This window comes from Entamoeba invadens (assembly GCF_000330505.1).
Source record: "Entamoeba invadens IP1 unplaced genomic scaffold scaff_1105074725615, whole genome shotgun sequence".
Taxonomy (NCBI): Eukaryota; Evosea; order Mastigamoebida; family Endamoebidae; genus Entamoeba; species Entamoeba invadens.
In genome coordinates, this window is record NW_004440300.1 from 14,159 (window position 1) to 32,086 (window position 17,928).

The 17,928-nt window shown below is 29.0% G+C and overlaps 6 protein-coding genes across 6 annotated transcripts; 5 read left to right on the forward strand and 1 right to left on the reverse strand.

Annotated features, from left to right (window-relative positions):
* Nucleotides 1-3,136: 3,136 nt before the first annotated feature.
* Nucleotides 3,137-4,409, forward strand: EIN_285430 (hypothetical protein; the record flags this gene model as incomplete). Its single annotated transcript, XM_004256040.1, has 3 exons — nucleotides 3,137-3,171; nucleotides 3,263-4,065; nucleotides 4,270-4,409. 3 exons carry the CDS (start codon nucleotides 3,137-3,139, stop codon nucleotides 4,407-4,409), a joined length of 978 nt encoding a protein of 325 aa, XP_004256088.1.
* Nucleotides 4,410-5,365: 956 nt separating this feature from the next.
* Nucleotides 5,366-5,701, forward strand: EIN_285440 (protein serine/threonine kinase, putative; the record flags this gene model as incomplete). The annotated part of the gene is made up of 1 exon (XM_004256041.1): nucleotides 5,366-5,701. One exon carries the CDS (start codon nucleotides 5,366-5,368, stop codon nucleotides 5,699-5,701), a length of 336 nt encoding a protein of 111 aa, XP_004256089.1.
* Nucleotides 5,702-7,204: 1,503 nt separating this feature from the next.
* Nucleotides 7,205-8,905, forward strand: EIN_285450 (heat shock 70 kDa protein, putative; the record flags this gene model as incomplete). The annotated part of the gene is made up of 1 exon (XM_004256042.1): nucleotides 7,205-8,905. The coding sequence occupies one exon, from the start codon at nucleotides 7,205-7,207 to the stop codon at nucleotides 8,903-8,905; it is 1,701 nt and encodes a 566-aa protein (XP_004256090.1).
* Nucleotides 8,906-9,102: 197 nt separating this feature from the next.
* EIN_285460 (hypothetical protein) lies at nucleotides 9,103-9,837 on the reverse strand (the record flags this gene model as incomplete). Its single annotated transcript, XM_004256043.1, has 3 exons — nucleotides 9,103-9,464; nucleotides 9,512-9,565; nucleotides 9,648-9,837. 3 exons carry the CDS (start codon nucleotides 9,835-9,837, stop codon nucleotides 9,103-9,105), a joined length of 606 nt encoding a protein of 201 aa, XP_004256091.1.
* A 1,855-nt stretch (nucleotides 9,838-11,692) lies between these two features.
* Nucleotides 11,693-12,481, forward strand: EIN_285470 (hypothetical protein; the record flags this gene model as incomplete). Its single annotated transcript, XM_004256044.1, has 2 exons — nucleotides 11,693-11,896; nucleotides 12,029-12,481. The coding sequence occupies 2 exons, from the start codon at nucleotides 11,693-11,695 to the stop codon at nucleotides 12,479-12,481; spliced, it is 657 nt and encodes a 218-aa protein (XP_004256092.1).
* A 2,397-nt stretch (nucleotides 12,482-14,878) lies between these two features.
* EIN_285480 (hypothetical protein) lies at nucleotides 14,879-16,581 on the forward strand (the record flags this gene model as incomplete). Its single annotated transcript, XM_004256045.1, has 2 exons — nucleotides 14,879-15,506; nucleotides 15,641-16,581. 2 exons carry the CDS (start codon nucleotides 14,879-14,881, stop codon nucleotides 16,579-16,581), a joined length of 1,569 nt encoding a protein of 522 aa, XP_004256093.1.
* Between the last annotated feature and the right edge of the window lie 1,347 nt (nucleotides 16,582-17,928).

A 17,928-nucleotide genomic window follows, 5' to 3' on the forward strand; every position in this document is an offset into this window, starting at 1 on the left:
AAAAAACAACAAACTTTTACCAAATATTATATTACTTGATTCCTTTTTTAGCCTTTTTCTTTGTTTTTTTGGGTTGATATATTTTTTCTTGGTTAACAGACAAGTGGATTTTCTTTTCTTTGTTTTTGTAATTGATGTTTTATCTTGTTGTAATATACTCGAACATGTCAATAAACCATTTAATTGTTCTTTATGAATAAATTCTTCTTCGTTTTCTGTGACAAGAGTTGTATACTCAATTTGTTCAACTTCATCTTCAAAAAATACCAGTATTAATCAATTGGACTTCTTCTTGTGTTTCATTTGGCTTTTGACATATTTTAAATGTTTTGAAATGGTTCTTAACAAGCTGCTTTTCATTTTCCCATTGGTAACTTATCGTGCTTTTAGTCAGACAATCAAGATACTCAAAAATTCTCACAAATTTCCTTCTTTATATTCAAGTACAATTCTTTTTATGTTTTCATTGTATTTTTGTGTACTTTGATTAACTCGTTGTTGTTTTGGTTTTGCTATATGTTCAATGTATCGTTCCACTGTTAAATTTTCGACCATTATTAATTGAGCAACCATTTTCCAAGTGTTTGAATGTGCACGATTAAATCTTTGAGAAAATCCACTATGAAATAATTCACTGATGTTATTGGTTCTATTTTCAAACAACTCAAATTGGTTCCAAAGTTCAACTTGATGCATCCAAGTGATTTAAAAGTAATTTAGAAACAGTTTAAACGGTTTTTGATAGTCAGTTTCAATGCCAAATCTTTGATCTTTAAACTTTTCAACAATTAAATCAAAAGTTGATTTAACTTCCTGATTTGGCAAAAAAACATAAACCAAAAATTCTTCGTACCCACTTTCTAAAATTCAAACTTGCGTTATAATATGGTATTAGCCCCCTTTGTCCCACACTTTTCCACAATGCTTGATAAAAGCAAAAAACAACCATGTACTTTAAAACCATGAAAATTAAATTCATTAATAGCCGCTTTCTCAAAATCAGTAACAACTGTTATACCAACTGGTATAAACTCAGAAACCATATTTAATAATGTTTTATAAGTTGTGGATTTTTGATTTGGCATTATAGTAAAAATACAAGAAAACGGTTTACCATTAACCATGGCGTGAATTGTGTATAGATTGTGGAATATTTCAGGCACATATTTATAAGTTCCATCCGCAAATATAGTTGTTGCTCGTGCAAGTATTTCTTTTTGTTTTAATGACATGAAAATATAAATATCACCACCTTCAACTTTTGAATGATTAAATAGAAAAGTTCCAAATTCATCAAACTCAGTCTTTCCCCTAAATGTTGTTGTTAGTTCTATCGGAAATTGTATATCAATTGAAGTTTGTGGATTTTTACCAAATTGTTGTGAATCATAATGTTTGACAAATGATTTGAATGCACTTTCACTTTAAAATACATCACAGTCAATACACGTTTTGAGTTGTTCATATAATTTACCTATTGTGACATCACTATGGACTTTTCTTTCTTTGACTACGAGTTCTTGTGATTTAATCCTGGTGATTGTATTTTTGCTATTTCAAACACTAAAATCGTTGTGAGCATTTTCAATCTTAAAATTGGTATCCTTTAAAACAAGTTTGCATTTACAACCATACCTTACACATATACATTCATACACATCAACAATTCCAGTGTATTTCTTTTTAAAACTTGATTGTTTAGATGTTGGCATTCTTTTAAACATCACGCCTTCATATTCGTACATTGAACATTTCATCTTGTTGTCCCACTCCCTTAATTTGTACTCTACCAATTTTTCTGTACTTAACCAAACATTCATGTTTGATTCCAACTAAAATTGAAGTTTGAAATATACTTAAAATACGAAAAGGATATTTTTTTAAACAGCCATGAAACGAATTTGTTGTTAATTAATCATTTTGTATTTTATTTGCCAATATTATATTAAATTTGTTAGTTAAATTATAATAAATTGTGTGAATAAAAAATCGAATATCAAGAAATTATAATTAACCTGTGTTAAACACCATATTAAAATGTATTTTGGTTGGGTTTTTTGGACACATTTTAGTTTAATATTTATATATTCATATTTAAAATTAAATTTTACCACCACAACAAATTTGCCAATAACAATTTCAAAAAATAATGAAACATAAATTAATATAAATCAAAAAATGGAAGTGCTAAAATAGTCTTGATCCATTGAAGCTAGATCCATATGAACCCGATCCGTTTAAACTCACACCGTATTATATATTATTAAAAAGAACAAATTTAAAAAATGAGCGTTTAAATGAAAAATAAAATATAACAATCCAAATATATTGAAAAACAGAAAAAAATATCAAGAATAGTTAAGTTGTTTGATTATTAATAATTGATTACCTCGTTCGTTTATTCTGCGTCTATTAATAATTGTCAAAATAACACAACAATAACATTTCCGTAATTATAATTTTTTGGATAAAAAATGTAAATTAAATTTTGTAGATTTAAATAAAAATTAATATTCATTGCTGTTTATCGCATTGAAATAATAGGGTCAAAAAAAATGTCAAAACATAAAATATTATTTTGAATCAGATATAACATTACTAATCCTTATTTTTGTTTTAATGTAAATGTTTGTGTTTTTAATTAATTCAAAAACAATCATTATTAATAATTAGTTCAACTGGTTCATGACCAAGTGATTTTAACATAACATAGTTTTATTTACTAATTCTCATGAAGTCAAAGATATTTTGAAATTAACTTTATTGTTTGTGTTGCCTTTTTATGATTTTTTTTAAAATGTGTAATAAAATGGTTGACTATTTTTAAATATTTCACTATAAAGCTATGTTTTTTATTTTTAAAATCATGACAATTAATTAAAAGTCAAAAAATCATAAATAAAAATCATACATTTGTATATTTATTTCATCTTATATGATCACATTTTAATGTTACTATTGTTGGCCTGTTGGCACTGAAATTTCATTGGGAAACTTTATTGAGCCCTACTGCCCATGTACAACCAATTGTTATATCGTGCCACTTGATACAATCAGCGAATTAATAATTACTGATGAATCGAAATTGATTAAAAGTAACAAAAATACTCATAAAACAATATAAAAATCGATATAGATGAAAGTGATGTTGTCGTGTTCGGGACGTTATTAGTAAGTATGGAGAGATAAATTCTTTAAATATTAATATTGAAACATCTGAAATACAGACAATTACTTTTGTGAGTATTTCATCAAATATAAGTGTTATAGTCCAGAGTCAAAAGTACTTTATATATAACAACAAACAATGCACTTATGGTGTATACACAAAAAACAGCTTTACTTGTCTGAATTATTATTCGTGTACCAACTTATATTACTCTACAACTCTATCAAAGTGTATTGAATGTCCAATTGAAAAACGTGTTTTTTGTTTAAGAACAGGAAAGTGTATTAAATGTGAAACGAATTATCTTTTGGATAGTAAGAATAACACATGTACACTATTTCATATAGACAACTGTTTGATATCTCAAAATGGAATTTGCTTGAAATGTGAAGAAGGTAAATTGTTAGAAAATGGTTTGTGTGTATCACCCAAGAACAATTGTCAGCAATTTGATATCGATGCAAATTGTTTGTTATGCGACACAACATGGAAATTGATAAATGAAGGCATTTTATGTGAAACAGTTGATATTAAAAATAATTCAAATTCACAAAGAAATATCACTTCTTGTGTTGATGGGTACTTTGTTAAAGACAACAAATGTGTGTCATGTCAAGATAAGTACAATGGAAGTTACTTATGTGACTCAATACAACCACTACAATGTAACACAACATTAAATTATGTATTGGAAGAAAATAAAAATTGTGAAAAAAGTTCGTGTTTTTTAATGGAAAATACACAGAAAGACCAAAATGGAAAATGTCTTTCTAATCAACCCAATTGTCGAATAATAGTAAATAACAAGTGTGTTACTTGTGATGAAAATTACATTTTATCAAATTCGAAGTGTCTTTCGTCCGTTGATAATTATTATGAAATTGATAACTCAACGTGTTTGCGCTGTAAACCGACATATTATATAGATGATACATCAATGTCTCAAACATGTGTAAATTGTGTTTTAAATTAAAAAACATGTCTTTCTTGTTATTCTGAATATTATCTCAACGTTAACCAAGAGTGTATGTCCAATTAAAAACTTTTTGAAAAATGTAATAAACTATCTTCAGTGAGTAGTGGGTGTGTTATATGTAAAGATGGGTATTATCGAAATGGTTTAGATTGTCAGAATCGTTTGATAAATTGTTTTACATGTAATACAGCAAATTCTTGTTTAACATATTACTCAACCAACTACATGACAGGTGACGGCTTGTGTAAACCACAAAACGAGTGACAAGAAATTTGTTCTGATAAAGTGACATCAGGTGGATGTTCACTCTGCAAAATTGGTTTTTATTTACAACATAATGAATGTTTTAAATGTGATATTGAATGTTTTTCATGTTCACAAAGTGGGAATTGTAAGTTGTGTAATGGAGAGAACGTTGTTAAAAATGGGAAGTGTTATTTTATCTCTACAGTGTCTAAATGCATTGAAATTTCCACTTCAAAATGTTCCTAATGTGCATTTTGTCATATTCCAAGTGAGGATGGCACTTTTTCTGCGACGAAAATTGTTTGGTGGGTCATATTAATTAAAATATTAGTCATCAATTTCATCTTCATCTTATTTTTCGTCTTATTTGGTGTTTCACTCTCATTAATTTTAAGATGGATGAGTAAGAAAAAGGTCACAAAGACTCAAACAATTTTTTAATGAGTAAATCAGACATTCAATTTATGTCACTAAAAAATGGTGTTTGTGTAAATCGTTCAGAAATCGACTTCAACACTGACTTGGACGAAATTCCAATTTGTGAAGAAACTCGGCAACTTCTATGTATTGGAAATAACTCAGAAAAAACAATGAAAGTTCAAATGAGTGTTTCTTCTAATGGACAGAAATTTTGATACGAACCCGCCAGTTGTTACTCTAAAACATGGATTTGCGTGTGAATTTGAAATTTTTTTTAAAGCCAAATTCACTACCAAAATATATTCAAAAGCCAAAATTGTATCAAAGTCGTTGCAAAGTGGTGTTGAAACAATCATTGAAATAACAATCAAAGGAGTCACACAAATATCCACACGACTTGATCCTGATTTATTAATAAAAGAGAAGAAAATAAGAAAAGGTAAGTTTGGTGTTGTTTATAAAGGGACTTATCGAGGAAATGTAGTTGCAATAAAAAAGATGAGAGATATAAAAACAGCACTGAACTATTTCTTGAATTTGAAAATGCAATCAACATGTTGGACAAATTTCGGAGTAAGTATATAGTCCACTTCTATGGGGCTGTGTTCGTCCCAAATAAGATATGTATGGTCACCGAATTAGCACAATACAGAAGTTTGAAAGATCTAATAAACCATAAAAAGACAAGTGAAATTGATGAGAAAATGAAATTAAAAATGATATCAGAAGCTGCTAAAGGAATTTTGTATTTACATGAAAATGGGATATTACACAGAGACATCAAGCCAGACAATATCTTGGTGATTTCTCTGGACTTAAATGATAAAGTGAATGCAAAGTTAACAGACTATGGAAGTAGAAGAAACGACATTTTATTGATGACAACATGACATTCACAAAAGGAATTTTAACACCAGTTTTTATGGCTCCTGAAGTGTTAAATCAAGAGAAGTACAAACAAGCCGCAGATGTGTATTATTTGCAATTTTGATGTATGAATGCTTTGTATTGGGAAATGAGTATTTAAAAGAAAAATTTAATTTTCCATGAAAATAGCAGAATTTGTAAATGAATGTAATCGCCTTCAAAATCCAGGTACAATAATAAGTGAGATATACACATTAATTTTCATGTGTTGGCGACAAGAACCAAAAACAGAATTACAATCAAAGTTGTTATGGAAAAACTCGAAAAAGTTATCTAAATTGATAAGAGTGTTATTAATTTATTTTGCTTGTGATTTATTGAGATGGTGATAATAACTTGTTTTATCAATTTATTGGCATCTAATTTATCTAATTTTAAGTCACATTTTCTTTCAATATTTATCCAATAACATTTTCAATTTTTCAAATTTGTTTACTTTTTATATAAATTAAATTAATTCAAAATAAAAAAACTTTTTCTTTGCAATTTTATAAACAATCAACTGTTTATTTTGTTCAAAATGGCATTGTTCTTTAGTGTTTTTAACGCGTACAAATGGGATGCCCTTTACACAATTCCATTCAAATTTTTATTTTAACTAAGTAAAATAACATGCAGATTATTTTTTTCGGTAAATATGAATTTGAGTTAATATCTGGGCTGGTTATCAAATTAAAAAACGTCAAATAATCACTCCGAGTCAGTGAAGGATGAGTGACAAACAGCATTGAAAAGTAAAAAAATTAAGTTGCACCAAATTGTTGATTATGCACTGCTTCCGCTCAAATTTGGTGTTTTTTATTGGACTTTTTTGTAAGCAGGGCAATCACAACACGATGACATAGTATGGAAAATGAATGTGGTGATATAGAACATATAAACAATAGCTGAGATGTGGACTTACTTTCGAGAAATGAGGTATATACCTAAATTGGATAAATTAGTGTGATGGAAAGGACACTCATTGTACAAATACTTATTTTCATGCAGATTTAATAACTCATTTTTATTCTTTGTTCGGTATATTTTTTATGTTATTTGTCTATTGATTTCTCGTTAAGAAGTCAATTGTATAATTTATAAAATCAATTTTTTTTTGTTTTTTCGAGTGTATTTTTATTGAATTTTAAAAATTTATCCTGTTTAATATTATTAAAAAATATAACATAAATATTACGTGAATTTTTATTGTTTTTCCTTGTTGTAATTAAATCGATTTTGAACTTTCATTGGTAAAAAAATTAAAAAATAATAATCATTAAAATTAGTCTTATTAAAAAAGTGTTAAGTTCAATTAAATAAATTATAATAATTTGAATTGATTTTGGTTAAGAATTATCATAAATACCCAATTATAAACTATATAATTAAAAAATAATTATGAGTTATTAAAATCATTTAATGTTCTTACAAGTGATTTTTATATACAATATAAAGACAATTGCTTTTTATTTTATAAATTCAAAATGTCGACTGAACAACCGAAAAAAACGATTTCAATTGGCATTGATTTCGGTACATCCAAAATTGCCATTTCATTTTGTGATAAAAACCAACACATTCAAACTGTGACTCTTAACAATGGATCATCGATCACTCCTGCATGGCTACGATTTATTAGTGACACTCCAAAATCCAAAATGTCTTTTGTTGTTGGCGAACAGGCTAAATACCCCAAAGACCAACTGAAATACGATGACACATTTTACAACATCAAGCGCTTTCTAGGTAAAACATTTGAAGAGTTGCAAGACGAGTCGGAGAGTTTGGGCTTTGAGTTTAATGAAGAAAATGGCCATGCTGTAGTTGTAGTTGGTTCTCAACAGCCAAAACCAAATACCTTTCGTCCCAAAGAAATTGCCGCTCTTTTCTTCAAAACACTGATGAACCAGATAAAAATGGAAATGCCTGATCTTGTAAGACCTAATATGTTTGTTGGTGTTCCCGTAAAGATGACTGCGGAAGCTGTTCAAGATTTGACCGAGGCTGCCAAGTTGGGTGGTTTTGAAACTGTTGATGTCATCACTGAGCCAATAGCAACAGTTCTCTATTATTTGGATGCAAACAGAGAATCAGCAGCAAAGAATTTTATAGTAATTGACATTGGTGCTGGTACCACTGACATTTCATGTATTCAGAAAAATGCAGATGGATATTATGAGTCGGTTTACTCTGATGGAAATAACGACCTTGGTGGGAACAATTTCGATGCAATTATAGCTGAAATGATCACAGAAAAAGTTCGTGAAATTGATCCTTATTTTTATATAATAAGGCCCAGTGATTTGGTTTCAGAGCGCTTGAACAAAAGGAGCCGCCTCAATATCCTCAAAAAAGTTTCTGAAGATACAAAAATTGCGTTTTCCACAAAACCCCAAGTCGAAATTGAATTTAAAAATTTATTGACAGAAAATGATATGAAAAACACTGTTTTGTTACATGAACTCAATATCAATGATACATTTAATTTACAAAGAAGTGAATTTATTAACAAAGCACAAGACCTTTTTGATGACATTAAAGATACAATTTATGGAATATTAAAACATGCAACAGTACAACTCAAAAAATTTGGAAAAATAATTTTAGTTGGTGGAGGTGCGCGTATTCCAGGTGTTAAAGAAGCTGTAACAAAGGCGATGACTAGAGTAAACAAAAATGGCAATTGTAAAATTGAAACGGAAGATAAAATGACAACAGTTTTTGAAGGTTGTGCGATACATGCATCAAAAAATTTGGGTACAAATGTTTTCAGTAACATCATTCAGAGATCGTCTTATGCAGTTGGACTCAGTGTAAGTGGTGTTTTTGAAACTTTTGTGCCAAGGGAAGTCGTATTGCCTGTTCACTTTGAGAAAACGTATGAATGTGAAAAAGGAGAGAAAGAAATTGTTTTGAGGTTTTATAAGACCGAAATTGAACTAAAAAAGAATGTTGAATACAGAACAAATTGTATGGGATTCAAACATTTAGCAGACGTTAAAATACCACCTGGCGACTCTGTAAAAATAGAAGTGGATGTCGATTTAATTGGAAACACTGCAATCAAAGCAACTCTAAGAAATGGCCAAGTGTTGAAAGGTGGTATGCTTGTTGATACTTCATCACTCAACAAAGAACTGCTTGCATTGAAAAAGCATATCGAAAACACAATAAATTTTAATTGATTTTAACATATTAATTATTATTTTAAAAAAGTTATTGTTTGTTGATATTGTCAACAATGCTATAAAATACATACAATGTATTTTTTTAAAAAAACAGTAACACATTTCTCAATAACATACAACGTTGTTGGTTCTATTTGATAACACAAGTTTTATATCAATTGTATTAAATAAAATAACATTCAAGTAAAAATAAATCAAAGAATTCGACAGACACTGTAATCCTTTGTCAAATCCCGTGGTTGTGCATTCTGTTGATATTCGAGTTGTTGTTGATACAAATGCTCAAACAATTCATCATCTTCACAAATATTACCTATCACAAAGTCAAACAACTCATTGACTCCTTCTCCCGTTTTTGCCGAACACATCTTAAGTGTGACTTCTTTTTCGCTGTTGCACAAATTTTGTGCCATTTCATGTGTGATAAGTGGATTGGCTAAATCAATTTTGTTGCATACAACAACATAAATGACGCCATTAGCAGTCGTTTGTCTCACTGTTTCAATCCACGTATTGACATCTTCAAACGACTTTGGATCGTGTGGATCAAACACAACTTGATGTTACTTCAGTGTTATAATATGGAAATAACAATAAACAAACCAAGACAAATTTGTGTATTTCTGAATATCAAATCATAATTTTGCGCTTGTCTACCTATGTGTCATTCAATGTTTGTATTACTCAAAGGGTGTTTTTTGAGTTTATCGTTATTATTATAATTATGAAAGTGACATACCTACATCCCACAACACAACTTTGATTTCTTTTTTATTGTAAACAATCTGTTTCATATTTAAGGCGCAAAAAATTGAATTGACATTTTGGTCGTGAATTTTGTTGTTTACAAAGCGCTCAATGATTGACGTTTTACCCACTCCAGCATTTCCAACAACATTTATTTTCAATGGGACAACTATTTCTTCCATTTCTTCTAACAATTTAATAGTTTTTTATTTTATAATTTGTTTTTTGAGTTTTGATATTATAAATATGAGTGATGTTTTTATTTATTACTTAACATTCATTTTATTAAATCATATCAATATTTATTCGTATTTATATACATTAAACATTGTTATAAATAATGATATAATATATTAAAACGTGATATAAACAAATTGATGCGATTTAAAACATAACAAAATCAGAATGTCAAAAACCCCAATTTTTACACATTGTATATATTGATATGTCGATTCGATAATAAATCAAACAAAACATTAATTATATACGGAAACTAACAAGTATTTTTATTTACAAATCATATTTATTCTAACATTTATATTCATTCACAATATTGTTAAATACAATAAATACATTTATTAAAAAAAACAATTGAGAACTTAAAACCAACACATTCAATAAATGTCGAGATTGGACAGTTACTCACTGATGATTGTTTCAAAATATTTTAATTCAATTTCTGATTTTATCAACGCAGAGATGGTTTGAAAAAGTAAAACTCATCAATGGAAAAGTTCCACTCAAACCCAATTCACATCACACAAAAGACAATTAAATATTTCCCACACCGAGTTTCTCAGTATTTGGTCCAAACTCGATGAATTGTTTGGTAATGAATTTATTGGAGACAATACAATAGATCTTCCACAAACGTGTTGTACATCACCAAACAACACACATAACACTAAAATATCGTTTTTGAAATACTCATTTGGTACAAAGTGTCATACACTTTCACACAACACAGAAAATCAACAAATTACAAATTCAAAAACATCTGTCTTGAACACACAGACAACAGGTGTCTTCCCAGATACTACGTGTGAATAGCATTGGTGACAAATGCTTTTACAAAAATACATTTCTCAATGAAGTGACACTTCCACAGACACTCACGACACTTGGGGAGTACTCCTTTGCAAATTGCAATAAAGTGACATCGATACTTTTATCTCACAATTTGTGTCACATTGGGAAAAACTCTTTTGAAAATTGCACTTCACTCGTTTGTGTTGTTCTTCTAAACACAATCAAAACCATTCCCACTTCGTGTTTCCAGAATTGTGTTTGTTTGTCTGTTGTGACACTTCCAAACCAGCTTGATATGGCAAAAAAAATCCTTTTGCTATTGTTCGAGTCTTGAAATTGTTGAAATACTGTTAACTACAAATTGTGTTGGGGAGTATTGTTTTCACAAATGCACTCACTAACAAGAGTGACTACCCAACACACTGTTTTTACCCTCTATGAGAAATTGTTTGATAAAAACATTGTGTTTTGCAATGATAACAACTCTTGTGAATGAGTAGTGATTATTTATGACTGTGTTGTACATAATGATATCAACATAATACTTATATAATAACCCTGTTTTGTTATTATATTTAGTTAAACCATTTTAACAACCAGCAACATCCAATACTTCAACAAAAAAACATGTTTATCAATAAAAGGAGTTTCTAATTGATAACAGCGCAAATAAAAACGATTCATATTTGCTTGTTAAAAAAGGAAATTAATAATAATTATTCTATATACTATAATATTTATTCCTATTAATTGATAAATTATATTTATTTTTTTTGCTAAATAATTAACAAGTTGTTGTTATTAATAATTCCATACAAATTCAACGATATAATTAATGATGTTTTCAATTGACAATTTGTTAATAACAAATAACTGTTAAATAGAAATAGATGTTAATTTCTAATTGACTTGAATAATGAATTCTTATTTCGTTTTAATGTTTTAGAGTTATTCAATGCACAAAATATATAGAGAATAACCAAAAGTAATAAACACAAAACATACCACATGGCTGAAACATCAAAAATCGAATTTGCCTCATTGGAACCGACGCTGTTAGACCGAATCTTGACACGAACATATGGCACGGTATATCCAACAGCTGACCAAGTGACTGCAATCAACACATTCACCACCAAAATCAACTCGATGTATGCCCATACAACAAGCCATGCAAATTTGCGCTTCAAATGGAAGACTTCAGTTAATTCCGTACGTTTGGGTTCATCACGGGCTCGAAGTATTCGATCTTCGGTGTGACGGGGAAAAACGACCGGAACAACGACTTCTCGTATGGGTATCTGATGCACCTGCATTCTGGAATGCACCCGCCTCGGCCTCAAGACGGTGTGGTTGGGTGGGACATTCACGACTTCCGTCTTTACTGCAATTCAGTACAACTCGTCGACTGATTACATTCCATGTGTCTCTCCAATTGGAAACAGTGGCAATGGCAGTGAACTCATATCTATAATTACAGGCTTGTATAAGAGAAAAAAGTTAAGCGAAATCATTTACATTGAAATTGCAGGGACTAAATACAACAAGGAGAACGCACTACAGAAGTTCACTCTTAAAATACTTGAAAAAATCAGATTTGCACCAAGTGCTTCGAACAAACAGGAGTGGAGAATTGTTATCAGCGAGAACAAAATGCACTTCTTTGGAATCAAAGGAAGTTGGACAGCACTCGACATGGGCATCTGCACCGCACATGCACAAGTCGCGTTGGCTGGAAATAAAGTAGAAGGAAAGTTTGAAATTGAAAAGCCGGAGATTTGTGTGCCTGGTGACTGAGAGTACTTCATCGCATTCACAGCAACTAACTGATGTAACAAATTTATCTTTTTATCATCTTTTTGTCATTACATTCAAATTTTATATTTTGTTCGCATTACAAAGAAAAGATGTATGAAAAAAGACTGAAACGTTTCATTGTGTGAATTTTTTGTGACTTTTGAAATGCAGAACTAAAACACAAAGAACATTTATTTTGTAGTTATCCCAATGATTGGATGTAACTCCCTCACAACTATCTCAGGCAGCGCGTTCTTGTATTCAACAAGAACATCCTTTCCATTAACCCCGAATTTGAGTACTGGCGGTTGTGCCATTCCGGCTACTATCCCCATCACTTGGAAGTGAATAACGCTGTCATTCTTCGGGTCAACATGAACAATCTTTCGTATAAATTCACACACACAAACCGCTTTTGTGTTTTTTATTAAGAACTTGAATCTCGTGGTGGTCTTTAATGCCTCGCAAATGAGTAAACACATTTATGACTCAATATATATTAATGACTGGCTTGTCAAACACAACATTTATCTACTATTATAAAAAGATATTATTATAATAGTTTATTTTTATAATTTATTTTATTAACATAAAAAACACAAAATTATTTAAATACTGAATAACATAATACTTTTTTTTACATCTCTAATTACTATAATTATATAGTAAATTTAATAATTTATATTAATTGAGGTAAAATAACAGTTGTATAGTTTAGCAATTTTGCAGATATAACTCTATTATATAATGATTTTTATAATAAGATTTAGTTTTTAGCTATCATTTTGCCAACCAGAGTAGTAACGTAAAATACAATACAAAAAGACGGATGAAATCTAATTTGTAAAAAGTACAACATGGAAATAACAGTTACACAACTTGTTTCTCAACTTGAAAAGGTAAATGAATTAACAAAAAAGACTCCGATTTATGAACAAACATCTTTTAAGATGGCAAATGAAGAGAAAGCAATAACAATTGACCAAAGAATCGAAGTCTTGGAAGGTAAGATAGACAAAATGGATGAATTTTTATTTCGAAGAGATCTTCTTGTAAATGAAATTGACAAAGCTTTAAACCTTTTAAATTCGATTAAAACCGATTATGAAACGAGAAAAACAAGATTGGAAAAACAAGGAGATGATGACTATGATGAACTTGTATTACAATTAATCGCACTAGAAAAGAAGAAAAATCCAGTTGGTTCGATTTTAAATAATGGACAAAACCTCAGAGTCAAACAACTTCAAAATCAATTGATAAATAAACACTTTTTGGATGATACAATTACACAAGAAGAAATGCAAATAATTGAAAAATGGACTGGATTGAAATTTGAGAGTAAAGTGTTTGATTCTGATAACGACTGTTTTTTTATTGATAACAGCGTTTTTAGTCAGAACATTTGTGGAAGAAAAAATCTTGTGTTTTTAATAGAATATGAAGACGGCGATAAATTTGGAGCAGTCATATATGACGAGATATCTTTACAAAAATATTGCAATTCTCCATATGCATTCTTGTTTGGATTTGATTATAAACATAGTGAGTGTAAATGGGTTAGGCCCAATTTAACAAATAAGGCATTCTTTTGTAATAATGATAATTCAAAAAACCTTTTTAAAGTATTTGATGTACTTTATATTAGAAAAGAAAACAGTGAATTGTATCACAAAGGAGCTTCCACGTTATATCATCTATTGTTCGGTAATAACAGGAATAAAAAGAGGCGTTTTTTGATGTCAAGAATGACTGTGTTTCAATTGGTTTAATCCAATTTTGATAAAATGTTGTGTTTTGTGATATAAAATGTTTTCTTTGTCATTTTTATATAAAATTGATAAATCACTTTTTTATTTAAAGTGTATACATGAAATTAACACTATAATTATAGTATATAAGTAAATCCTTTGACCCTACTGCCGCAGTCTTTTCTTTTCGATTTCCTTTTGATGTAAAAATGATTAAAATTAATTATTTAACACAACAATAATCAATTAAATACAACAGAACTTAAATTATACCTTTTATGTACATTAGGAGGAAATACAGGGTGCTAAAAAAGGAAGATACTCACAACTATTAATTATTTTAAAAACAAAAATATAATTAATAATTTAAATAAATAATAAAACGAAAAGCACCAAAATAAAATAATAAATAGATGAGCGTACTTCTATTTTTCGGTATTTTACCTTTTCCCTTGACTGTATTACAAATTATTAAACTAGAATAATAAATTGTTGACTATGAAATAATTAAATGACTATATGTTTAAACATATATTTATATTTACATATTCTCAAATAAGAAACTTAATTATTTCGTACAAAACCCACTAAATTCTTTTGCCATAACTTATTTACTTTGTTTTTAAATATAATGATAATAAAATTAATGACTCAAAATTCAAATATGAGTTTTTGTCACAATTCAAAGTTTTGTTTTTTTATTTACCTCATAATAGGTATAAAATGTCAACAAAACAAAGAAAACCAAAAAATGTGCATACAGTTAGATAAATATCATATGATGGTCTGTGTGAAATACTTTAATACCATCAACAATTTCATCTCCTTTGCTCAAGTTAACAAAAAGTGCAAAGAAGTGCTTTCAATGTTTTTTTATAATCCACTTCCCATCAAAAACACAAAAATATTCGACAATATGACATATCAAATTTTATATAACTCAAACGACACAACCGTTCCCCACGTGGAGAAGTTTATTAATTTTAAAGTTGATTATGAACAATATTTGAATGATAAGAAATTCAATTTGAAATTTAAAAAGGTTTGTTTGGGGTCTTCCAGTTTTACAAAACGTCTTAATGAATTACTTCAAAAGGATCCAAAATATGATATACCAAAAGAAGTCAATTTTCTTAGGAAATCGTGTTTTGAAAACCAAATAAATTTGACTGAAGTCGTATTGACAAACTCAATTAAAATAATCCTACAATATTGTTTTGATAATTGCCAAAAATTGAAAAATATCTCCCTCCCACTTTCTGTCAAGAAAATATGTTATGGTACATTTTTAATTGTGTTAGTTTGACAACTTTTCTTATCCCAAATACAGTCGTAATCTCTGAGGCCATATTCAATGAAAACAATTCAATTTCTACTTTAATATTGTACCCAGACACTAATATCACAGATTATTTCTTTTCAAAATTTATAATGCTCAATTCTTTGATATTTAGAGGATCAAACAAAATCACTCAATTTGTCCCTTTTAGGTTCCAAGAAGTGGTTAACAAAGAGTGTAGCAATGTCACACTTGAAAATAACGATTTACAAAGACTTCTTTCTCTTGAATTAGCTCGTAATATAGATGGGAATATGGTGTCGTGTTCAATACCTTTAAAAGTGAATTCTCTTCATCAACAGGCGTTTATGAACTGCTATTTCCTTAGTAACATACGTTTATCAGACAATATAACCTCGTTGGGAGAAGCTTGTTTCATGGGATGCGATTCTTTGGTATCATTAATTCTTCCTCAAAAACTCGTCGAGCTCCAAAATTGTTGTTTTCAAAATTGCACGAAGTTGACACGTGTTAAAGTACCAGATACAGTGACTTACATTGGGGATAATTCCTTTGAAAATTGCGCTTTAAAAACATTTGATTTCCCATCCCAAACAAATAGAGTGTCAAAGAGTTGCTTTCGAAATTGTATGAAATTGGAATCAATAACATTTAAAAATTCGACACACAAAATTTCTTATTGTTGTGCAAAAGGAGCAACAAACTTAACACAAATTTTCGTTCAAAATACCAATGAAAATGCTCAAACGTTTAAAGATGAAGGATACTTTGTAAAACAATTATTAATCAACGGCGGAATGCAAAATCTGTTTTATTGTTTTGACAGAAGTAATTTTAAAGAGTATAAATCATTATATCCCGCTTACACTCGATCAGGTGAAATAGTCAAATTGGTTTTAAAAAATCTTGAAAAACTTAAAAGGAAATGCTTTACTGATTGTCCTTTGGAATATATTGATTTGGATGGGAATATTGTGACTATACCAAGAATGTGTTTCACTTTAAATATGCTTACGTCTATTAAACTTGGTGACCGTAAAAACTATTGAAGCTTATGCTTTCAAGGGGAATTACGAACTTAAAACAATCGAAATGCCCAAAAATTTGGAAGTGGTGCAAAGAGATGCGTTCGAGCATTGCACTCAACTTGAAAAAGTCGTTTTTAATGATAAAATAAAATACTTAGGAAGAAGAGCATTTTATTATTGCAAAAGTTTGAAAGAAGTAATTTATCCAAAAAATAGAAAGGTGCCATGAGTCTACTTTTGACTTTTCTGGAATCAATAAAGATTGTGTTTTGAAAATGGTAAAGGTTATTTCAGACAAGTGATTGTTTACTTATTATTTACAAAAAAGTTTTATCAAGTCAATCGTTTATAAAGTCTCTAGTATAACAACTTTTTTAAAGTTGTATTACTTCATAAACAAGCAATGAAAAATACATTCAACATCTCCAATTTGGCAAATTTAATATTATAATTGTAACAACAGAAAATTTTAATTATTGTTAATTGAATATTTAAACAATTTTTAAATTAAAGAAATAAATAAAACACCACAAGTCATAAACCACTTTTTTGACTCGCAAAATACACTTTCAAGCGAATAACATTTAGCAAAACACTATTTCCCAGCTTTTTAATACGTTATGAAAGTGTCACTCTCTAATGTTTCACAATTGAAGAACACTTTATCTTCTACACACATTCTTGTCAACTGTAAACTCTTAAATAAAAGATCCACCAAAAGCATGAATGCCAATAAAAATGACGTTTGTTCCAAAAATTCAGAAAAAAAATACATTTACAAAAACACGTTTTTGAAATCACTCAAGCAGGTCTGGGAATTTTATTACTATAAATCTCATACATTGATTAAACACCCAATTACTAAGGTGTATAAGATGTGGCAGCAATGCAATTTATGTGATATTATAACAATAAGAAAACACAAACTGAGATATTTCGATAATCAAGTTTGGAAACGGTATTGAAGTCCCAAGACATTTTTTGAATGAACCGTCTTATATTTTCCTCATGAATTCTGTAATTTAAGTGTTAAAAATAGTCGGATTTTTTGTATAAACAGCAAGAGGACACTCATTGATATTCTTAATTTGTATCAGACACTCTTTGAGACCTTTTTAATAACTTAAGAAGATTTTTTTTTAATAATAAGTTTTATATCAAAAATGTTATGAATTATTTATAGGGTTGAATGTACTGAAAATTTTGTGTTGTATTGAAGTGATATAATTTGGATTTATTGAAAAAACATCAGCATATATATATACGTTATACAAACTAATATATATACAAAAAAATCCCTTATGTCTTTAAATAAGTCACCACAGTTTAATAAAATCACATCAGTGCGCTTTAGAGTGTGTATTGAAA